The sequence below is a fragment of the Theropithecus gelada genome, chromosome 9, assembly GCF_003255815.1.
Source record: "Theropithecus gelada isolate Dixy chromosome 9, Tgel_1.0, whole genome shotgun sequence".
NCBI lineage: Eukaryota > Metazoa > Chordata > Mammalia > Primates > Cercopithecidae > Theropithecus > Theropithecus gelada.
The window spans coordinates 113,207,985-113,232,862 of record NC_037677.1 but is presented as its reverse complement, the minus strand read 5'-3'; the positions used below and the strand labels follow the sequence as shown (position 1 = coordinate 113,232,862).

Here is a 24,878-nt window from a genome sequence, read left to right as displayed (position 1 = left end):
CACCCTCAAACTGAGTGCATTAAGAATTTTATTACCGCAATAGTCGCACCACGTTTTTAACAAGGGTAAAGAGATTGCAAAACGTTTTCTTCCACAGTGTCACTGCTGCAAAAGTTATACCTGTGGAGGAAAACATTGTCAGCACGAGGCTCTTTTGCTTGTGGAAATGTGACTTCAGATGAGTAAACAGCATTCGGGCAACCCCCTGCATTCAGCTCCCCTTGACCTAAAAGTTCTGCTTTGCCAGGCAGAGTCCGAGTAATTCTTACTAACTAAACCTGCTCAAAGAGCACCCCTCTCCCCGGGTGAGCTCCGAATGGGTGGCAAGTGAATCAGCCATGTCAAACTGAAGCTTTGCAAACTGCAAAACCGAGGGGTCTCTGATGGGACTGCCTCTTTGGGTCTAGCAATGAGTTCCAGGGACCAATAGTGCCCCAGCCAGCTCAGAGGGACTTTCTCTGTCAAATTAAGGTCAGAGAGGGCCCCTCATACCACTGCTCTGGGAATGAAAAATGTGGCAGCCACTTTGGAAACAGTTTGGCAGTTCCTCTAAAGGTTAAACAGAGTTATCATACGGCCAAGCAGTTCCACTCCTAGGTATATACCCAAGAGGATGAAAACAAAATCTTGTACCTAATTTCAAAGCAGCATTATTCATAATAGCCCCCAAGTAGAGACAACCCAAATGACCAACTGATAAATGAATAAATAAAATGTGGCGTGCTCATATAATAGAATATTATTTGGCAATAAAAAAGAATGAAGTACTGATACATGCTACATGAATGAACCTTGAAAACATTATGCTAAATGAAGGAAGCCAGTCATGAAGGACTATACACTGTATGACTCTATTTACATGAAATGTCCAGAATAAGAAAAACTACAGAGACACAGAGTAAATTAGTGGATGCCTAGGGCGGAGGAAAAGGGATGTGCGGATTGAGAGATGATGGCTAACAGGTAAGGGGTTTCTTTTTAGGGTGATGAAAATATTCTAACATTGTGGTGATAGTTGCACAACTCTGTGAATATTCTAAAAGCCATTACATTGCACACTTTAAATGGGTGAATTGTGTTTTATGGGAATTATGCTTCAATAAAATTTCTTAAAAATACAAAAGATCCTGGAGGGTTATTAATCCTGAGAAACTAACCAAGTCAGGTTGGAGCAAGCACCAAGCATGAGAAGCTGGCCACTTCCGGCCTCTTCCTTCTCTTGCAGGTGTCTTTGATGCAAGGGGAACAGTGTGGCCAAGCTGGCCTTCCCTCCAGGTTTAGCTTCAGAATGTAGCTTCTTGATGAGACAGCCCTCATGTGGGTTGGGAACTCTGGTGTTTGGATTATACAGCATGTGTTCTATACTGTACTTAAAACAGGAGCTCCACCCCCACTTAAATACTGAGAAATCCAGACATTTTCACATTGCATTGCACTGCCAGACCATATGGACTTCTCAGTTTCATATCCAGCTGGCTGAATTGATGGGCACAGTGGAAAGAACCCTGGATGGTCTGTCAGAAGACCTGGGTCCCAGTCCTTGTTGTGCCTCACAACTGAGTATAGTAGCCCCCCATTATCTGCAGTTTTGCTTTCCATGGTTTCAGTTACCCATGGTCAACTGAGGTCCCATAATAGGAAATGGGAAAGTTTAGAAACAAACAATTCGTAAGTCTTAAATTACACATCATTCTGAGTAGCATGATAAAATCTTGCTCTGTTCAGCTCTGTCCCACCCAGGACATGAATTGTCCTTTTGTCCAGCATATTTCCTATTCATATAGTATGTATAAATAGGAAAAAAACCCCATAGTATATGTAGGATTTGGTACTATCTGAGGTTTCAGGCATCCAACTGGGGTCTTGGAGCATATCACCCATCCCCACAGGTAAGGGGGTCTACTGTACACAAAGTGACGGCCCGTTGACTGTGACATCTGATCCTTCCAATAATACACTGAGCAATTGGGATTACTGCCACTTTTACAGCCAGCAAAGTTAAGTCATGCAGCTGAGCAAAGTCTTGGTGTGCGTTTTGAAAACATTCTGAAGTCCAGTATTTTTCCCTTTAGAGTCCCTACATGACCTTAGACAAGTTACTTGACTTTCCAAATCTTACTTCCTCATCTTAAAATGAGAGCAGTTGAGAGTCAACATTTATGTTTCCTTTATTCTCTATTATCCCATTGTTTTTTAATTATCCTCTTTTGAGGTGTCGTTCTTTCCATATTTTAAAAACAGTTATGTTCTCTCCCAATGCCTACTAAGTAGGATTCTATTCTCTCAGAATGGAAGAACTTGTCATTATGAGCCAGATTCCCAACACAGTGTGTATCCCTCTAATGCTATAGTCTCCAAACAAACCTGTTTACATTAATAACTGTACATCAACTGGAATTAACTCAGAGATTTCCCCTATGTACTTCCCAAGTGCTTTCCTTATTGTTTGAGATAAAACAGTCATTCATATTTGCCCGTTTCTTGAATCTGTGCCTATCTGTGCCTACATGCCTTGCCCCTGCCAAGTTGAATTTTGCCTAAGGAAAACAATTTTGGTTTTTCAAAGTAAATCAGATGGATGGATGGAGAGTTGAGATGAACACCTGGGAAGATGAATGGATGGATGGGAGGATCAAAGAATGGCTGGAGGGCCAGAAGAATGATGAGATAGGTGTCTGGGTGGATGGGTAGAGGAATAAGTGAATGGGTAAGTGGTTAAGTGATTAAAAGGATAGAGAAATGGATAGATGGGTAGGTGAATGGATGAGTAGATGGGTACATAGATGAGTAGGTGGGCAATTGGATGAACGAATGCATAGACAGATAGATCAATATGTAAATATAAATAACCAAACTTAGATGCAATAAAAAATACGTACTCAGTCCCATCTTCACCACTTTGCACTGTGATATGGGAAGCCCCCAGTTTGGGCTTGAATAGATTTATCACATGGTTGCTCCAGAGGAACTTAACTTTCTGTATTTTGCCAACATTGAGATCCACATCAATAGCATGCATGTGACTTGCATCTGGTTTGAGGGATCCTCTGAAAATATGGACATAAAATGTTATATCAGCTGGATATATGAATACATAAGATGATCGCAATCTATCACTTCTCTAAACAATAGTTACTGTTGTTGGTTTTCTGCAAACACCTCGAATGACTTCATACACATCCAGGGGCTGCCATAACATAAAAGTATTTGTGCAGAACACACCTTTTAAAAATATTGGACTCCAGATTTCCACTGTTTTAGTTTTTATCTACAGCTAAGTCAAATATTTGGGGTGGCATATTAATGGTCTAAAGTTTGCTATAGGACCATTTGGGGCAATGTCTTATGTTTAAAGATGCATGTGGTTCAGCAGATGCCATTTGTTAGCATCTCATGTGTATTACAGGAATTTGTCAAGGACATTTAATTCAACACAAACATTTTTATGTAAAAGTTAGTGCAAAAACAGAACCTAACTTTATTGCACAGGTTATGCATTCATCTAACACATATTTACCAAGCACCTCATATGCCCAGCAAAGGCCAGATGCTGAGGCTACACAACATGGATGAGATGGCCACAGGCTTCATGTGTGTACCTATGTGTGTGAGGATGGGGTGTGTGTTGGTTATATGCCATACAGATGTGCCTTGCCTGAAGAGATTTTGATATTTGCAAAACCCAAGTCAGAAAGGAAACTATAGGCAATATCCCTGATGAACACAGACACAAAAATCCCCAACAAAATGCTAGCAAACCAAATCCAACAGCAAGTTAAAAAGGTAATTCATCACAATCAAGTGGGTTTTATTCCAGGAATGCAAGGATGGTTCTACATATGCAAATCAAAAAATGTGATTCAACATATAAACAGAATCAAAAACGAAAAACATATAATAATCTCAATAGATGCAGAAAAAGCTTTTAATAAAATTTAATGTCCCTTCATGATAAAAAGCCCTCAACTAACTAGACATCAAAGAAACATACCTCAAAATAATAAAAGCCATATATGACAATCCCACAGCTAACACTATATCGAATGGAGAAAAGTTGAAAGCATTCACCCTAAGAACTGGGACTAGACAAGGATGTCCACTCTCATTACTCCTATTCAACACAGTACTGTAAGTCCTAGCCAGAGCAATCAGGCAAGAGAAAGAAATAAAAGGCAACCAATTGGAAAAGAGAAAGTCTACTTATCTCTGTTTACTGATGACATGATTTTATACCTAGAAAATCCTAACAATTCCCCTAAAAGTCTGCTAGGCCTGATAAATCACTTTAGTAAAGTTCCAGAATACAAATTAATGCACAAAAATCTGTTGCTTTTCTATACACCAAAAATTCTCAATCTGAGAACCAAATCAAGAATTCAATCTCATATACAATGGCCACAAACACAAAATATACCTAGGAATACATTTAGCCAAGGAGATGAATAACCTCTACAGGGGGCACTATAAAACACTGATGAAAGAAATTGTAGATGACACAAACAAATGGAAAAACCTCCCATGCTCATGGATAGGAAGAATCCAAAGTGATCTACAGATTCAACATAATTCCTATCAGATTAACAATGCCATTTTTTACAGAATTAGAACAATTCTAAAATTGTTCATATTTTAGAATATGAACAAGAAAGAGCCCCAATAACCAACATAATTCCTATCAGATTAACAATGCCATTTTTTACAGAATTAGAACAATTCTAAAATTGTTCATATTTTAGAATATGAACAAGAAAGAGCCCCAATAACCAAAGCAATCTAAGCAAAAAGAACAAAGCCAGCGGTATAACATTACCTGACTTCAAACTATACTACAAGGCTACAGTAACCAAAACAGCATGGTACTGGTACAAAAATAGACACATATATCATATACCATTGGAACAGAATAGAGAACCCAGAAATAAAGCCACATATCTACAGCTAACTGATCTTTGACAAAGTCAACAAGAATAAACAACGCGGAAAGGGTTATTGAATAAACCTAATCAATAAATGGTGCTAGGATAACTGGCTAGCCATAGGCAGAAGAATAAAACTGGACCCCTATTCTTCACCATATACAAAAATTAACTCAAGATGGGTGAAAGACTTAAATATGAGACCTGAAACTATAAAACTTCTAGAAAAAAACATAGCATAAAACTCCTGTACATTGGCCTAGGTGAGGCAGGTGGATCACCTGAGGAAAGGAGTTTGAGACCAGCCTGGCCAACATGGTGAAACCCCATCTCTACTAAAAATGCAAAAAAATTAGCCAGGTGTGGTGGCGGGCTCCTGTAACCCCAGTTACATGGGAGGTTGAGGCAGGAGAATCGTTTGTACCCAGGAGGTGAAGGTTGTAGTGAGCCGAGATCCGAGATCTCGCCATTGCACTCCAGCCTGGGCAACAAGAGTGAAACTCCATTTCAAAAAAAAAAAAGAAAAGAAAAGAAAAAGAAAAACAGAAAAAAAATAAGAAGTTATGACTAAGACCTCAAAGCAAATGCAGCAAAAACAAGAATAGACAAATGTGACTGAATTAAACTAAATAGTTTCTGCACATTAAAAGAAGCAATCAATGGAGTATACAGACAAACTATAGAATGGGAGAAAATATTACAAACTACACATCTGACAAAAGATTAATATCCAGAATCTACAAGGAACTTAAATCAACAAGAAAAAAACTAATAACCCCATTAAAAAGTGGGCAAAGAACTTCTCAAAAGACATACAAGCCTCAAGCAAACAAATAAAAAAATTCTCAACATCACTAATCATTAGAGAAATGCAAATTAAAACCACAGTGAGATACTATCTCATACCAGTCAGAATGACTATTATTAAAAAGTCAAAAAAATAACAGATGTTGGCAAGGATATGGAGAAAAGGGAATGCTTACACACTGTTGGTATGGATGTCAATTAGTTCAACCCCTATGGAAAACAGTATGAAGATTTCTCAAATAACTTGATAGAAAAACATAACTTCATTTTGACCCAGCAATTGCACTACTGGGTACCTACCCAAAGGAAAAGGAATAGTTTATCAGAAAAATCCTGCACTTGTATGTTGATCACAGCAATATTCACAATAGCAAAGTCATGGAATCAACATAAGTGTCCATCAGTGGTTGATTGGATAAATAAAATTTGGCATATAGACAACATAAAATACTATGCAGACATAAAAAGAATGAAATCATGTCCTTTGTAGCTACATGGATGAAGCTGAAGGCCATTATCTTCAGCAAAATAACTCAGAAACAGAAAATCAAATACTGCATGCTCTCACTTATAAACAATGGGTACACATGGACATAAAGCTGGAAAGAATAGACACTGGGAACTCCAAAAGGAGAGAGGTTGGGATGGGGATAAGGGTTAAAAATTTATCCATTGGGTGCAATGTTCACCGTTTGGGTAATAGGTTCACGAGAAGTCCAGACCTCACCATTATACAATATACCCATGTAATGAATCTGCACATGTACCCCATGAATCTAAAATAAAATAACAAAAAAAGAAAAAAACAATCTAGTCAGATGACTGACATTCCAAAAGGAGTTAGCACATGACTCATTTTAAATAGTGAGTTCCCTCTCTCTGGGCCTCACTCTTCTCATATGTAAAACGGGATGATTGAACTAGACACTGAAACTTTCTTCCAGCTCATATCCTAGGATTCAATGGTTCTGTATAATAGATGCCTAGATCTATAAAGCACTTTATACTCAGTCGATTTTGAATAATCTATTATGGAAAGTATGATCATTTCACATTACTAGTGAACTTACTTGAAAATCTCATATTGTTTTGAGTTTCCATTACTTCCATACAAAGCAATCCTGATGTACCCATTCACGTTCTCTTTTCCAGAAAGTGTGACTGATACCTTATATCTCCAACCTGTCCAAAGAAATACAACCCATTTAATGAACTCATCTTATTGAAAAAATGATGTATGAAAACATTATTGTTCCAAGCTGTGAATCCTCCAGGGGTAAGAGGTAAAAGGATTGTGACTTAATTGAATTCCTGGGGCCCAGGAATTAAGCGGGTAAGGTTCTAGGCGGGAGCGAGGAACTCAGGGGTCAGTAAATATTATGGTTCAGCACAGTCCCTTATGAACACAGCAAGGTATGTGCTCTTGATGAATGAAGGGCAGCTGATACTGCACATGTGTATTTTGGCTGATACATGGTACAATGGACTGAATTCATGGGGGTAAGAGCCCACATGAATGGGATCAGTAACCTCATAAAAGAGACCCCAGAGAGCTCTCTTGTCCCTTTTCCACCACGTGGGAGTATACAACAAGAAGACAGCAATGTGCACCAGAACCTGATCGTGCTGGCACCATGGTCTTGGATTTCCATCCTCCAGAACTGTGAGAAATACATTTCTACTATTTACAAGCCACCCAGTCTATGGTACTACATTACAGCAGTCTGAAAAATGAAGACACTGGGTATATTGCATGTTGTTTTGTCACTTGCCTTCTTACTTAATACACCTTAGAGGTTTTCTCTCTTCAGTATGCAGAAGTATAACCTTCTTTTTAATGGTTACATGTAGTATTTAATCGATAGTATTTAGTCATTTACCAACTGGTGGACATTTAGATTTCCCCCTCAATCTTTTGCTCTTAAAAACAAAGAGCAAGCATGCTTGAACACATCATCTTATGCACACATGCAAGTATTTCTTTATGGTACATTCTGAGAAGTGAAGTTACTGGGTTAAAGGAATGTGCATACAAAATTTTATAGATACAGCCAAACTGTTATCTTTTATGATAAATATTTTGAGGATTACAGGAAATACTGTAAGTGAAAAGTGTTTTGTAAGGTGCTTATATAAATTTTTAAATTTGAAACTCCCTTAGAAAATAACTGCTCTTCTTTCCAGTCATTATATGATATTATTCATAGTAATGAGTCTTGATGATTTTACTGTCTTGTACTTTTAAAATAAGAAGCAGGGCAAAATGACATCACCACAAAGTGTGTGTGTGTGTGTGTGTGTGTGTGTGTATGTAGGAGGACCAATATAATAGTCATGACTGCAGTGACTTCTTGACTTACAGTGACTTTCACGTTGCCCTCTTCTGTTAATACATGCATCCTTCCTGCACCAGGGGTGGGTGAACATGTGACCCAGCCTGGGCCAATCATTATACTTTTCTCTGCTGGGCAGGAGTATTGGTTAGAGGGGTGAGACCCAACACAAATTCCATTTCACTGTCCTTTCATTACAACTTAAGCTTGTTGTAGTTAAGTTTCTATCCATCGTTACCAAGGATACTGACTAATAAGGCTGGCACACTTTTTAAAATTATTTGCCAGAATTTGAAGTGAGTAAAATGGAAACTTACTAGTAAAGTTACCACTCTCTCCTGTGTTCAGGAAAAAGGTTTGTTCCACAGCACTGGTTTTCCCCTCAAATTGGTCAGCATAGTGCCCCATTTTGGGGCATCCTTCAGCTGGACAAGGGAAACAGTTATTCTAGTGGAAAAAAAACCATAATGTGTCTGTTAGTGGTAGACCTTTGACTCACTCACTTAATCAGTCAATTCATCTTCCTTCCTATGTCTATCTACCTATCTACCCATCACCCACCCAACCATCCACCTTTCATTTACCTATACAACCATCCACCTACCCATCCATCCCCTATCCATCCTTTCATCTACCCATTCATCCATTCTCATACCTATCCACTAATCCATCCATTTCTGCATCTATCTACCCATGCACCCATGCATCCATGTGTCCATCCATTCTCCCTTCTATCCACTGACTCATGCATTACTGCATCTATCTACCCATGCATCCATGCATCGATGAGTCATCCATTATCCTACTTATCCACTGACCCATGTATTCCTGCATCTGTCTACCCATGCACCCATGCATCCATGCTTCCATCCTTGGAATTGTGCATAGAACAGTGCTAGGCCCTGCAGAGTATCCAAATAAGTGCCTTGAAAACTTGGAGTATAGTTGAGAAAACAAGTCATATCCAGGAAGCAGTAAAATTAAAACATGAATGGGGAATGCAATACAATATATTTAGGGAGAAGTAAATGGGAGAGATAACAAGTTATTTCAAAAGAAGTGAGGAAGGGAAGATCCAGGACCATTTTCACTTTAATGTGAATTATTTCTCCAGACTTGTTGATTCTTATTTGTTGTTTCTCAAATGATAGTTCTTTAATTAGGCCCAGAGGAGGCAATTTGCTGTCTTCGAATCACGGATTTGATTGCTTTATGCCACAGTGTCATTGTCATCTGCTCTTTGGCCTCATGCCACATCCAAAATGCATGGTGTGTAGAGCTATTTTGTGATTTGGAAGAAATAAGACAAGTACTAGAGGCCACGTTGCTATCCATGACCCAGCAAGAACTAGCACAGTGAAGGCTTCTCACTGAACACTCACAGACCTTGGAGATCAAATATGATGTCCTTTTGATCTCAGTTCAACCCAAGAATGTCAAGGTTAAAATTAGTTTTGAAGGACAAAATGTGAGTTTAAACATCTTAACCAAGTAATTAAAGTTTAAGTCATCAAATAATGAATGAATTTATGTCATCAAATAATGAATGAAAATTAAATGAATGTCTTTAGTTTTAATACACTGAGAAGGACCTGCTACTACCCATTGAAGCACCCCCTAAAAAAATCAAACAATTTCAGAGAGTGGGATATTCTGCCAAGTACCTGGTCTGAAATCCTCGTAAGTGGCAAGTCTTCAAAGACCAAGAAAAAATGGGAAGCTGTTCTTGATTAAAAGAGACTAAAGAGACAACAAAATAATTGCAATGCAAGAAAAAAAAAAAAACAGAACAAGGGAAAGAAAAAAAGAAGGCAGGCAAACAGACATAACTCTAGAGGGCATTATTTGGATAACTGGAGAAGCTTGAATATGTACTATATATTAGAAAATATTAGTGTATCAAAGATACATTTCTTGAATATTATTCTATAGGAGAAGGATCTTGTTTTTAAGAGATGGAGGCTAAAGTTTTTATAAGTAACATGTCATAATGTCTTTAATTTAGTTTCACATAATTTAGAAAAAGTATACATACACACATATAAAATGTTAGCAATTGGTGCATCTAAGTGATAGGTGTACAGTATTCATCATTAGTCTTCTTTCACCTTCTTTGTAAATTGGAAATTTTTCTAAATGAACAACTGGGGACCCTAGTAAGGGCCCACCACAGTCAGGTCTGTGCCTTTCCCCTCCAGCCCAGCCTGCTGCCCGGGGGAAGATGGCTTTGTGAGGCACAGAATTTCTATTACCTCCTTTCATTAGTTGCAGAGTTACATCTCTTTGTTCTGTTCTAAGCCACAGGACCACAAAAACACCCCAAACAGAGCCACCAACATCTTCCTCAGCCTCCTGGGGTAACCTACCTCCTGAAACTCATTGTAGGAGGCACAGGGATAGCCCAGGAAGCCATCGGGGTTGAGGATGCTGCTTGAGTAATACTCGAAGCTTCGCAGGTGATTGCAAGCTGCAAAGTTACTAATTCCTGAAAAACAAAGACCCTGGATGCTCAAAGGAGGCCTTCACTTTTAAGCGTGAACAATCCATTCTGACTAAGGAGGAATCACCTGCACATTTCACCGATGGGTGTCGGCTCCTGAATATCTTGGGACATTTGCTGAGGAGGGACCTACTCAGAGCTAGGTGACTGTGGAGGAGTGACACGTCCTGACAAGCACCTTTGTCCATTCTTCCAGGGGCCAGGCACGTAACACAAATGAATGAGAAGGGCTGGGGGCTGGGAGTAGGGTGGGGTGGTAGGGGAGAGAGAGACACACAAAGTGACAGAGAGGGAGAGAGAGGCAGACAGAGGCAGTTGGTTGGGGGGAGAGAGAGAGAGAGTCAGAGAGAGACAGAGAGTTGGTGAGGGGAGAGAGAGAGTAAGAGAGAATCAGAGAGACAGTTGGTGGGGGGAGAGAGAGAGACAGTCGGTGGGGGGAGAGAGAGAGTTGGTAAGGGAAGAGAGAGAGACAGAGACAGAGAATCAGAGAGAGACAGAGAGAGTTGAGGGGGAGAGAAAGAGAGAGAGTCCGAGAGAGACAGAGAGTTGGTGTAGGCGAGAGAGAGACAGAGAGTCAGAGAGGGACACAGAGTTGGCAGAGGGGGAGAGACAGAGACAGAGACAGAGAGAAATGGAGAGAGAAAAAAGACACAAAAAGAGATAGGATGAGAAAGAGAGATTCAGAAAGACAGAGTGAGAGGATAGAGACAGAGGAGAGGCAGAAAGAGAGAAGAGAAATGCAGAGACAGAGGAGAGAGACATAGAGAGGGTATATATATGTACACACATACACGCACACTCTCTATAGTATATATACACACGTACACTATAATATATATATAGTGTGTATATATATAATATATATATGTGTATATATTTAATATAGATACGTATATATATAGAGAGAGACTAAGAGAAGATAGCAATAGCTATAAAAAGGGCTCCTCTAACCCTGCACAGTCTAGCCAGGTGTTACATGTTCAAAGCCCCAAATCGCTGGGTCCTCCGATTTTTCATAAGAAGCCAGTACCTCCACTTATACGTGAAAACCCTCATATGCATGAGTGGAGGCAGCACATCCCCATCTTGAAAACAGTTACCGTGCCAGCCCATCCAATGCTGCTGCAGACCACATCCTATCTCTGTGAGGACCCCGGACACACTGGGCAGGCCTTCCCCATCAACCAGGCTTTTTGATTCTTCCTCTCTGCTATGCAAGGCACAAGGTAAAAGCGGTGACGGCAAGGTGGCCACGACCTCTGGCCACTCTCTCATTGCATTTTATTTATCATCCTTTTCTTTCAAAAAAGTATGGAAAGGTGTTTTTTTTTCATTTCTCTGGCTCCTTGGTAGAAAACTTCCCATGGAGAAATGCACAGTGACCCTGGCACACTTGTGGACCACTCCTGGGGGGTCTGCGGGGCTTTATCGCCACCACTGAGAAAGGAACACTTCCCTTTGTGCCCAAGATGGCTTCGTTGTCCACGGCTCCCGGCCCTCGACCCAGTGACTTCCAGCTGAAGCCAGGTTCCCTGTGCCCACGTCAGCGCTCATCACCCGACAACAGCACCTGTTTCAAACTTAATTGTTTCTTTCATCCAAAATTGCTGCCCTGGGACCCCATAATGGAGGAGAAAGTGGATTTAATTATTCCTCAGTGCCCAGTGCCTGGGTGACTCGGAGCTTGACACAATAGAAACACTCCAGTGCTCATGGGCTGGTTCACTCGAAATTGCCTCTCTAATTAAACCTGGGCTCGTTCCTATTATGTGTGCCCTGCTCATCGTTTGTGGGAGGCGGCAGCTATTATTGTGACTCTGGTGCACTTTCAGGGAGCCTGGAATCGTCACATCTCCCCAGGAGTTACCTGAGGTGACAAAAGCTCCGTTTATGTGCTGGTGGATGCTGGCGGTCGCTTTGTCGACTCTACTCTTTGACATTAAGCACATGGAATATTAAAATGCCACACAAAGCTACTCAACTCAATGTAAAAGTACATTTCGTGCCTGCTTTGGACAAGGCCCTGAGCAGGGTACTGGAGTGTCTGAAATGTGCAAAACACAGTCCTCGGCCTTGGGGAACTTCTAGCTCAGAAAAATAAAGAGTAAAATGATGACAGGCCCAAAACCTCCCTTTTCAGAGAGGAGAGTGAAGCCTGGTGTCAGGGGAGGAGAAACAGGAATCAAAAAAGGCCAGAGCAAGGGGCAGCAAATCAGATGGGGCAATGAGTTCACCTAATGGCGGGGCATGGGCCCTGCTCTCTCAGATGAACAGAAATGTACACAGCTGGCCAGCAGCCACCACGGGTCTCCCAGACCTCCATGTCCCCCCTCCTACACGTGCACCCCAAACCCAAAGAGCACATCCCTCCTTTGTCTTCTCAGCGAAGTCCCCTTCCATTTCTAGCACCTAACAACAGCAACCAGCAAGCAAGACAAGCAAGTCAAGGCCTTCAAATCTTGGCCTATGCCCTGCAGTTCTTCAAGGAGCAAGTGCTGCAGATAGGATGGGTAGTCAAAGCCAGAGCCAACATGTCAGCCAAGCCGCTATCCCAGGATCCTGACAACAGGCAGATACACAGGCTGGGGCATGAGATCAGGGCTTTATAGTTAGACATTGGGCTTAGATATAGAGTGGTCTTGGATGAGCTATGTATATTTTTTTTTTTTTTTTTTTTTTTTTGAGACAGTCTCACTCTGTCACCCAGGCTGGTGCAGTAGTGCTATCTCGGCTCACCGCAACCTCCACCTCCTGAGTTCAAGTGACTCTCATGTCTTAGCCTCCTGAGTAGCTAGGACTACAGGCACATGCCATCACGTTCAACTAATTTTTATAGTTTTAGTAGAGATGGGGTTTCACTATGTTGGCCAGGTTGTCCTCGAACTCCTGACCTCAAGTGATCTGCCTGCCTCAGCCTCCCAAAGTGCTGGGATTATAGGCATGAGCCACCACGCCCAATTGAGTTATATAATTTTTCTGATCCTCAGTTTTTGGATCTGCAAAATCAGAGTAACCATCTCACATCAGTATTGTGAAAACGCCTGGCACATTTTCACAACACTCCATAAACGGTGGCAAATGGCAGCATTATGAAGGCCAGCCCATACATTCGGCTTTCTCCCCAAACAGAGCAATTACTGTCTTACTTCTTTAATTTACGTACCTTCCCATATTCCATCAATATCAATGACGGTTGAAAGCATATTTTTCTGACACCCAGGCATTTCCTCTCCTCCATTTGGAAAGAAATCCAGATGGCCCACCTTTTGGCTCATTCCAAAACCTAAAACATTTGAAGCAGATATAAGCGGCGAGGTGAGTGGTCCCAAAGTTAGGTTGTGGACAGAGCAAGACCCTTTTTGGCAAATTTTCCCTTCATCACAGCTACCACTGCCTCTAGCTCTGCAGAAAGTTCTCAGAGATGGGTGCTTGGCAAGATGAGGAGGAAGGAGAGGGCAGAGGAAGTGAGATGGGGGCGGGGGCTGGACTCTGGGTAAGTGAGACACAGATGTGTATCTGTGTGTCTCAGAAAGTCCTGGATCATATTGATATGCCCTAGTACCATTATGCACCAGTAGACATATCAAGACTGGTGCAATTTGTATTACTTTACTCATTTTAAAATTTTGATGTCTACATTATATTGTTATGTGGAGACTACATAATGTTATATTGTGAGCCATAGCATATGGCTAGGATCTTTGGCTTTCAAAGCGCACGAACCCATGATCAAATCCTGGTTTTACTTACAGATTTTGTGATCTGGGACAATTACTTAACCTAATTGAGCCTCAGTTCCTCAGCCATGAAATGGTGATAATAAAGCCCGCTTTTTAGAGTGTTGCAGAATTAATGAGCTAATGTATGCAAAATGTTCAGTGTAGCACATAGTAAACACTAATTAAGTGATAACATCATCATCATCATCAAAAACATACCCTTTATTGGCAAGTTTCATGAGTGGCTACGTAAGAAAATATTGAAAAAAGAACACTGATTTTAGAAGAATTAAATAAAGGGATAAAGTCTCCAACAAAACAAAGTGTAACCAAAGCTTTGACTGAAGAAGTAAGAAAAATATTCAAAAATTAACTTCGTATTTTGCAAGTACAGGTCAAGTTTTAAGAATAAATACTTCCGCCACATTAGTTACTGGTAGATTGGGGAAGGATGCAGAGTTTGAAGATTGATTGACAACCTTTCATAGACTACAGAAGGGTTTTTGTTTAACCCAGGACTGCAGGCTGATTCCACTGGCATTGTACTAGCTATTTATTTGGGACTGCTACCCATTTTGACTGGTTGGTGCCCAAGCCATTCCTGTAGCTATTTCAAATGGCCTCCCCTGCTGTCTGTGTATGTGAGTGTGAGAGGGGATATCTGGACCCAATGTCATTAGCTGTAGCACAGGTCAGCAGGAGATGGGATTGAGGAACTCACCTAGGGAAGGAACTATGGGAGCAGAATCTGTGTGAATCACATCCACAAACATGGCGTCGGATGGGTCCAACCGAACCTCCTCAGGCGCACCCTGGAAGCAAGGCTCTGCTGGATCCAGCCCTGAAAGAGAGAAGGTAGGCAGGCTGAACTCTAAGAACTGGGATTTAAACCCAGTACTGGTAGACTGAGCTCCTACTTCAGCAGCTATGGTTCTGGGGGTTGGGTCTGCAGCTCTTGGTCTGCCTGGGAGAGAGAGTCTGGGACAGAAAGGCTGGGAATGGGGTCATTGCCTGTGGATGAACATTCAGAAATCCCCAGTGCCTGGCTCCGTGAAGGATCTGGGTAGCCTCCGTACACCCCTCCTTTCCCTTTTTCTTTTTATCCTCACACGTTACCATTTGACCACTGCTCTCAGAGACTGCAGGACCCCAGGCCTTACCCAGTTGCACGCATCTACTCCTTTGTGTGACTCATGCCATTCTCCAGCCTGCTGTGCCCTTTCCCACATTCCTCCTTTATCTAAATCTTTCTCCTCCAAACCCAGCTCACACACCACCTCCTCATGGTTAAATGGAAAATCTAACCCCTCTCCTTTCTCAGCCCATTCCATCCACATTGTATTATTTTGCAAGCTGCTTTGATTTTTATTTGCCTACATAGTTGTCTGCCTCCTGGACTAGACAGTGGATTTCCTGTGGCAGGGGCTGTGCCCAGGTCTTCAGAGAGAAACAGAGCATGGGAGGAGGAGGCCTGTATTCTTGCCCTAGTTCTGCTGCAGGTCAAATGTCTGTCCTCTCTGAGCTTCTGTGTCCTTACCGGAAAAGTAGGAATAATGACAACCACCTACCTTAGAGGGTTGTTGTGAAACCCTCATGAAAAGATGTAAGAGAAGGGACTTTGCAAACTGCAAAATTCTACATAAACACAAACCAATACACCCTCATCCTTCACCCAGTGCCTTGGGCAAAGGGACGTTCATTAAATGTTGATGTGAACTGTTTAGAGAAGTTACACACTGATTTGGCTGCACAAAATAAAGTTATTTGTGTCTTTGCCTTGTATGCATTCAGTTTAGTGCTTCATTCATCCATTCAATATTTACTGAGCACCTTCTGTATGGTGGGTCTCAGTGTGCATTTGCATTTTCTGTCTTTGCCTGGCACAGTAAAGACATTCAAACAATTATGTGGAACTGATGAATTTTTAAAACCATCTCACATTTTTTTCTTTTACTTTGCCATACTCTGAAAATAATAGTCCTTAAGTCATGGATTTAATGTGCTAGTTAAATCTTTCTCTTTTCTTTGAGATCTCACTCTGTAGCCCAGGCTGGAGTGCAGTGGCACAGTCTCGGCTCACTGCAAGCTCCGCCTCCCGGGTTCATGCCATTCTCCTGCCTCAGCCGCTGGAGTAGCTGAAACTACAGGTGCCCCCCACCATGCTAGGCTAATTTTTTGTATTTTTAGTAGAGACGGGGTTTCACCTTGTTAGCCAGGATAGTCTCGATCTCCTGACCTCATAATCCACCCGCCTTGGCTTCCCTAAGTGCTGGGATTACAGGCGTGAACCACCGCGCCCAGCCTCGCTTCTTTTCTTTTCTCTTTCTCTCTCTCTTTCTTTCTTTATTTCCTTCTTTCTCTCTTTCTTTCTCCTTCCTTCCTTCCTTCCTTCCTTCCTTCCTTCCTTCCTTCCTTCCTTCCCTCCTTCCTTCCCTCCCTCCTTTCTTTCTTTCCTCCTTTCTTTCTTTCCTTTCCTCCTTGCCTTCTTTTCTTTCCTCCTTTCTTTCTCTTTTCTTTCTTTTTCTGAGATACAGTCTCCTTCTATTACCCAGGGTGGAGTGCAGTGGGGCTATCACAGCTCCCTGCAGCCTGGAACACGTAGGCTCAAACAGTGCTCCCACCTGGGCCTCTCGAGTATCTGGGACTACAGGCGATAGCCATCACGCCTGGCTAACTTTAAAACTTTTTTGTAGAGACAAGGTTTCACCATGTTGCCAAATTGGTCTCGAACTCCTGGCCTCAAGCGATTCTCCCGCCTCAGCCTACGAAAGTGCTGGGATTACAAGTGTGAAAAAAATGAATGCATTTTTATTTTTAATGATCTGTTTTCTAATACACATTATGGAAAATTATTTTTAAATTTAAGACCGGTCATCACAAAAAATCGGTACCCAGGAGGACCAGCAGGGGCGCCCTTGGGAAGACCAGCAGGGGTGCCCTTCCCCGTGCACACCCGGGGGCCGCCCGGAGCCCCGCCACCCCTACCTGTGATTCTGCCCACGCGGCCCCCCAGCCTCCTGCCCGCCTCCGCGGCCGTGTGGGCGCCCAGGCTGTGGCCAATGAGATGCACGTCCTCAGGGCTGTACCCCAGCTGCGTCTGCGGAGGGATAGCGCGTCAGGAACACAGCACCGTGTGGGGACCCGCTGGTCGGAAAGCCGGACGCCGGGCCCTGCCAGGGATGGGGGCAGGACCCGGGCTCGAAACTCGACCCCCACGGCTTGAGCACGCCGCCTGGGGCAGGGCGACCCCTCGCCATCTGCAGCCTGAGAGTCCCGCGGGCCGGCTCATGCGCAGGGCAACAGTGCTGACCAGCGGCCACCACGCCAACTGCAGGCCACCTGGGCGGGCGAGGCACACGGCCTGCCGCCCCGGACCGCCCCACCCCCAGCTCTCTTCCCTCGTCCCTGCATGGGGTATGGCCTGTCTGGGAGAGCGCGGGTAGAGTGGGCCCTATCTCTGCCCCGCCCCGCCCCGCCCCGCCCCATAGATCCTGCAGAAAGGCCCGGGGCCTTCCCTCGTGGGTTGGCCGAGGATGAAAACTCATCTTCTGCACTGGGAGCTGCTGGGCAGCCCAGACTGCTCTCTGACCCCTGCAGAACAGCCTGCAAGGAAGCTCTATTTCAAAAGTGGAAACCGAGGCTCAGTTTGCCTCAGGTCCCATAGCTAGACAGTGATAGGGCAAAGTGTCTTCAGGACAGCAGGCAAAGAGGAAGGGTCTTCATCTTGGGAATGGTCCTTCTTGATTACAACCTGGGCTACTGGCTACTGGCTCCTACCCATGCCCACGGGTCCCCAGGCTGCCTCTCCGCGCCACGTGGTGCCTCCCTTCCCCTCTCTCTGACCCCTACCCACAGGACAGGGCCCAGGCAGGGTTTTACCGACAGTGTTTGTATTAAGACAGCTGTCTCCGCCCCCACGACCCGAATGTTTTGCACGGCTTGGGTGTACATTGTGTGGGACCCGTGCCTCCAGTCCACACAGATGCAGTTCACCTTCTCCACTTCAAACATTTTCTGGGGAAGACAAACAAGGGAGAGAAATCAATCTATAAACAGCCCCCAGTTGCATACCCCACAGACAGGCATTCACATCTGTCAAACGCCTAGCCCATGCCAGAGTTTCAATATTCCTATACCTGCCATGACGGCACCCTCACTGCAGTGCTATGGACTGACATGCTAATACCCACTTAACAGATATGGAAACTGAACCCCAGAATGGGTAAGTGATGTGTCTAAGGTCTCACACATCATTAGGAACACAACCAGGTTAAAAAGACCACTTACTAAGTCAGATGTGAACAGACTACTACTCAATTACATGTCAAATTCATCTCCTCGGTTGCACCAGGCACATTTCAAGTGCTGAATAACACACATGGCCAGTGGCTTCTGATTTGGACAGTGCATATATAGAACACCATCATCACTGCAGAACATTCTATTGGATAGCGGTGCTTTAGAGGGTAAAATTTAAGTGTTTTTTAACATCACAAAGGGGTTTTGCATACGTCATCAAGGATAAATGCCCAGTAGTTTGCTGCAGTCTCTACCTCGAGACTTTTTGACTGAACTCTGGGTGTCTTCAGCCTCATAGGAGATTGTTGGCTAGAAATTGGTAGGTAGGGAGATTTTAGCAATGGATGCCCTTGGGAACTGGGCTTTACTCGGTGGTGTTAAAAAGGACCCATCTCTCTCTGAAGTATTTCCTTTCCTGGTCTAAGGGAAACTGGGGGTGCAGTGTTTGAATCTGTGTGTTGGGTGCTGGTCTCACCAGGGAGTGGCCAAGTGGTGGGGCCCCACCTTGCACATGTCCGACGGCCAGCTGTCCTCCCCCTGGTCTAAGAAGCCATGGATGATGAAGCGTGTCTTGCGGTCCAGTTGGAAGTTTGAAGCCTCAATGGTGTCTGGTTCTGTGCCAGTGATTAGCTGGTTTAATTTAAAAAGATTAATTTGAGTGTTGGCCTTTCCAAGCCACAAGCCTATTAGAGCCAGTTTCAGAACTGGTATCATAGCTTCAACGCCCACGAAGTTGGGTCGGACTAGAAGGAGCTCCTGACCTGGGGTTGTGGATAGAAATCAGAAAGTCCAAGTTCACGGACCCTCTGATTTAATTAATCCTTAATCCATATCTAGTATTTCAGTTAATCACAAAACTAGACAATAAACCACAGTGGTATTAGCAACACCTGTGACTCTGTCCCATGTAGCAGTCACAGGTATTTTCAGGTCATAATATAATTATTGCAGGTATCTAAAAATATCATTTGTACTCATAAATATTTTAAATTATAGTAGTTATTAGGCCAACCGCTAGATCTTGTTATTTAGTGAGATATAAAAAGCACATGTATGAATATATCACGTATTTATATGTTTAAATGTTTTGGTAATTTTTTTTTTTTTTTTTGAGACGGAGTCTAGCTCTGTTGCCCAGGCTGGAGCGCAGTGGCCGGATCTCAGCTCACTGCAAGCTCCGCCTCCCGGGTTTACGCCATTCTCCTGCCTCAGCCTCCTGAGTAGCTGGGACTACAGGCATCCGCCACCTCGCCTGGCTAGATTTTTGTATTATTTTTTAGTAGAGACGGGGTTTCATCGTGTTAGCCAGGATGGTCTTGATCTCCTGACCTCGTGATCTGCCCGTCTCGGCCTCCCAAAGTGCTGGGATTACAGGCTTGAGCCACCGCGCCCGGCCAATTATTTTTCAGTATAATTCATTTTTTTTGTAATCCAGTATGTTTTATTTTTGCATTTAAAAACATTGACCTGGCCAGGCGTGGTCGCTCACGCCTGTAATCCCAGCACTTTCAGAGGCTGAGGCGGGCAGATCACAAGATCAGGAGATCGAGATCATCCTGGTTAACACAGTGAAATCCCGCCTCTACTGAAAATGCAAAAGTAAAATTAGCCAGGCACAGTGGCGGGCGCCTGTAGTCTCAGCTACTCAGGAGGCTGAGGCGGGAGAATGGCGTGAACCCAGAAGGCAGAGCTTGCAGTGAGCCGAGATCACGCTACTGCACTCCAGCCTGGGCGACAGAGCAAGACTCTGTCTCTAAAAAAAAAACAAAAAACAAAAAAACAAAAAAAAACAGCAACAACAAAACAAAAAAACCCAATGACCTAAGAACGGGTCTTTAGGCTTCTCCCAGGTGGTGAAAGAGGTTCCTGGCACAGGAAAGGTGAGGAACCCCTGGACCAGAAGCTTAAGCCTGGAGGCAAATTCAGTTCAGTGGAGCTGTGAGACTTTGGAACGCACTTCTAAATTACCATGGGCTGCTCGGACACCCTTCCACCAACCCTCACAGACAAGACACCAGAAGAAGGATCACAAAATAAAAATAGCACAGTAACCATGTCCAGGCTGACTCTGGGCTGGCAGCAGTAAGAAAGCTGGGCTGTCACATAGAGTCCCACAGTAGGCGACCTCAGAAACCTAGAGACAGACACCTGGCTCCCTAAACTCTGTCAGGGACCAGAGCTGTGAGCTGCTGGATTCTCAGCAATGTCTTCCTTGAAACTGTCTCCTGGTCACTTCTGACACCCTGGAGCAAGTCTGATCTGCTTCTGCTGGGCAGACCTGCTGCAAACTGGAGGTTGCTCCAGAGGACCCCATCTTTTCTCTATTGTGGTTACATGTCCCCTCTCCCCTACCTGTCTTCTAGCTCTTCAGGAAGGATTTACACCTGCCCCCACCCCCAATGCCCAAAAGGCTTCTCTCCCTCCACTCTCCTGTGTAGAAACGAGATAACTTTCCAGTGGCTACACCAGGCCTGGGCTTCTCCATAGATGCTACTCATAGTCCCTTCCTCCCAGGAAACGGCATTTATGCTGGGGTAGCCACTGAAATTCTCTGCACCAGTGTGTGTGAATGTGTAAGTTTCTTGGTTAGGCATCAGTAGATTTCATCAGATACTCAGGCATTTATGATCCTGAGAGCTACGCATTGGATTCTATGTCTAGAATCCAATTTCTAGAAAATTCCAAGGCAGTGACTTATGCCCTAGACAGCCATGCAAAGACTCCACTGTGGCAGCCCAAATATACCCACCATGCAGCGTTTACATGCCCACTCTTACTTGGAAGTCGTTTGGATTTTCATTTGTGTACAGAAGAAAGCGGGTGTCGATGTCCTCGGGGGACCAGGGAAGTAATTTTGTAGGTCGCTGAAAGATTCCTGCCCATGGTTTTTCATCAGAAAAGCAGCCAAGTTGTCCATAGCAGATCTCTTTTCCTAGGGTGAGCCACAAACAGGACATGTATGAACTTCTGGAAAGAAGCAATGTCATATCCATACAGGAAAACTCTGCAGGACAGAGCCTCGGTTTGGCTAAGGCCAGTGCTGGTCTTTATCTTTGCCATCAACATTTCCCAAACTTCTGGGACGATAAGAATCACCTGGGGGCTGCAGCATGGCGGGGTGGGAAGGGCGGGTGGGGACAGGGGACAGTGTGGGGAATAGGTGTATTGCATCTACACATTCATAAGTCCCTCCCTCAGAGATTCTGATTCAGAGGGTCTGGGGTGGGGTCCTAGAAACACATATTCAGTAAGTGTCCCTTACCATTAGGCAAATTCGGGCATTGCTGATGTATAGGTTGGTGCAAAAGTAACTGCGGTTTTTGCCATTGAAAGCAATGTTTTTTGCAGTTATTTTTGCACCAACCTAATACAAACTGCTGCCTTAAAACTACCTCTTTCAGGAAACTTGCAGCTGGCCCTTTACATGTAAGCATCCAGTAGTGAGTATCAAGTGCCTACAAACTCTGTAGCACAGAGTTTCTACTTTGTTTTCCCATCTCTACTGCATACAGCATAGGCCGTGCCCACACCAATTCACGTGTCTTCAAGTCATTCTTTTATGCATATTTTTTCAAATGATTCTCTGCCGTTTCATATTTTCCCTTTTGCTTTGAAAAGATAAGTTTCTTAAGAACAGGAATGATTTGTGTATCACACTACGTGTGGTAGAAACTCAATACATGTAATCCATGATCCAAATAACCACATCTAAGTCCGAGAGTACTTTCTGTGTCCATGACATAAACATGATCACAGGATATGGTCACTAAAGGTGACATAATTTCAACCCAAAGGATTATAATGGGTCCTTTCTCTTATGCTTCCTCAACTCCTGTACTGATGATACCAAATATTGGTGAATCATTAAAAAAACTCATAATAGTTAATACTTGTTTACTATGTGCCAGATACCATGTTAGTACTTTACTGGTATAATATCATTTAAGCCTGAAAACACAAATATGGACTTACTATTATCTCCATTTTACTGCTGAGGAAACCAAGGCACAGAGAGACAAGGTAAGCTACCCGAGGTCACGGCTAGTGGTGGAGGCAGGATTTGAACCCAAGAAGTTTAAACGGGAATGAAGCTCGAACTTGAGGGGACACAAAGATAAACGAGATATGAACCCTGTCCAGAAAGAGAGGAGCTCTAACGGAAGCAATACCGATGGCGTTGAATTCATTCCAGAAAGAGGGTGCACGCTTGGAGGTGGACTCTAGGAGGCTCAAGCAATGTTTGCCCCAGGGAAAAGGTAGCTGGTTAAATGAACGGGCTCGAATGCAAGACATTTGGGCTCTCTTAAGTGGAGAGCAGGAAAGCGTTGGAAGGTGTGAGTTGGTAAGGGTGAGGGGAGGTGGTGGTGGCAGGGGCAGTGCTGTGCTTCCACAGGCAGTCCTGTGTTTTTGGGACTCGAGTACAGGGGGCTGAGAAGCGGAAGAGCCTGAGGAGGCTGGGGGCAGTGAGAGTGAGGCTTGAGGCTTGGCCCTGATAGGGTTTCCCGCAACTGGGGAGGACCAGAAGCTGGGCAAGAGGGAAGGCCCCAGGAGGAAAGAGATGAGGAGAGAGCCTGGCGTGAGCCTTGGGGAATGTCCACATTTGGGGCAGGAGGAGGCTGCAGGTCAGCAAAGGATATGAAGAGGGGTTGTATGGCTGGAGGAGCAGTTGCACCCACCCCCAGCTCCGCTGTCGGCAGCCCGGTCTTAAATCATGGCCAGGTTGGAAGGAGAGGCCAAGAGTGGGCTGGCGGGGTTGAGAAGACAAGGGGGAAGGGTCACAAGGCAGAAGAAAGCCCCCACAGGGACCCAAGGATACCATGTCTGCTACAGCAGGGCTTGGGGGGCCAAATTGGGCAGTGAGATATTCCGGCAGGAGAGGAGGTGAGGCAGCCCCCACAGAGAGGGAATGGCTCCCGGAGGAAGCACGCCTGTGAAGGTGTAGGCAGATGGGAAGTCAGCAGGCTGGGGCTCAGGGGACTCCAAAAGAAAGGGAGGTGACTGGTGTTTTAGGATAAGTAGAACTTGAATATCTGTATCTCCTCTGGACAGAACCAGGTGAGGGGAACAAATTGGAGAGACAGAAATGGTGACTCTGAGAAGAGGACATGTGGGCATGATGGCAGAAAGGCAGGCTTGCCTGGCAAGACTGGGCTTTCTTGGGAGGGGGCACATCCACATGGCTTTGGTCTGCAGGCAGGGACAAGGGCATTGGGACCCAGTGGGAACACCACACCCTCCACTTATCCCAGTCATAAAAGCCTTTGCAGGAAGAAGGGGGCCAAGGAGGAGGGTTACCAGAGATACTCCCGTGTCCAGCACATTGTCCTGTGTCTGCCTGAGAGTCAACATTCTCTGAGTGGCACAATTGTTTTCTCTAAGTAACGATAATGCTCTTCATAATCATGATAACAATTATTAATATACCTCTAGCTGCCTCACCAGGGGCAGCCCAGGCATGTCACTTTCTCCCTAAAGGAATGGTGACAGCATCCTCACCTCTGACTGTGGCCAGCAGGAGAAGGCCGAGGGTCCAAGGGGGCAGCACCTACATGGAAGGAAACACAGACACACACAGACCCAAGCGCACAGTGAGGCTGGCAGGGGCAGGACCCAGCCGAGTCAGGAGCCTCGGTCACACGGACAGTGAGTGGAACAGACACCCAGCAACCCCGGGCCCCACAGGCCTCTCCCTTGAGGTGGGGACCCTGAGGCTGAGTCCTCCCAGTGCACAGGGAGACAGCAGCACGCTAGGATCCTGGACTCAGGGGCTCCACTGTAGCGGCTTCCCTGCCTCTGGGCCATGCCCCTCTTGTAGCCTGGGCTGCCCCAGCCCTGCCCAATCCCCTGCCCAATCCCCTGCCCACATGGGGCCCTGACTTACCATCCTGCACCAGAGCTTCGACTCAGCCCAGCAGGTTGGCTGCGGCCTTTTATAGCCAGGCTTTATCCTTTGGACTCCTTAGAGAAAAGGCCGGGCAGGATAGATAAGGCACCGCACGTGGGTGCTTTGAACCTAACTTATCATGAACACATAAAACCAGCTCAACTCCAGGAGCAGCAATGTTTATAAAGCGAGATTCAAGGACAGGAAAACCAACTTTGGAGAAGGGAAAGAGCTCAGTTAATCTGAGTTTACAGGTTTAGTTGCCAAGAGATTATGTTCCCAAAGTGGTAACAGGGAAACATCATGCCGTACATCGCACCTCTGGAACAAAATCCCTTTTGACACATGAACCCCCAAACCCATTGTGTCGTCCTGTTGCTCTTGACAGACTGTGCAGGGCTAGGAAGTCAGGAGACTTGC

The 24,878-nt window shown here is 44.4% G+C and overlaps 1 protein-coding gene across 1 annotated transcript; it reads right to left on the bottom strand.

The window, feature by feature from the left end:
- Positions 1-10: 10 nt before the first annotated feature.
- PNLIPRP2 (pancreatic lipase related protein 2) lies at positions 11-24,474 on the bottom strand. The gene is made up of 13 exons (XM_025396380.1): positions 24,456-24,474; positions 24,071-24,119; positions 21,352-21,506; positions 19,079-19,204; positions 18,155-18,289; positions 17,261-17,372; positions 14,997-15,116; positions 13,720-13,839; positions 10,423-10,541; positions 8,374-8,503; positions 6,794-6,905; positions 2,880-3,047; positions 11-120 (listed from the first exon to the last, which is right to left on the bottom strand). The coding sequence occupies exons 1-13, from the start codon at positions 24,456-24,458 to the stop codon at positions 57-59; spliced, it is 1,413 nt and encodes a 470-aa protein (XP_025252165.1). The 5' UTR covers positions 24,459-24,474; the 3' UTR covers positions 11-56.
- Between the last annotated feature and the right edge of the window lie 404 nt (positions 24,475-24,878).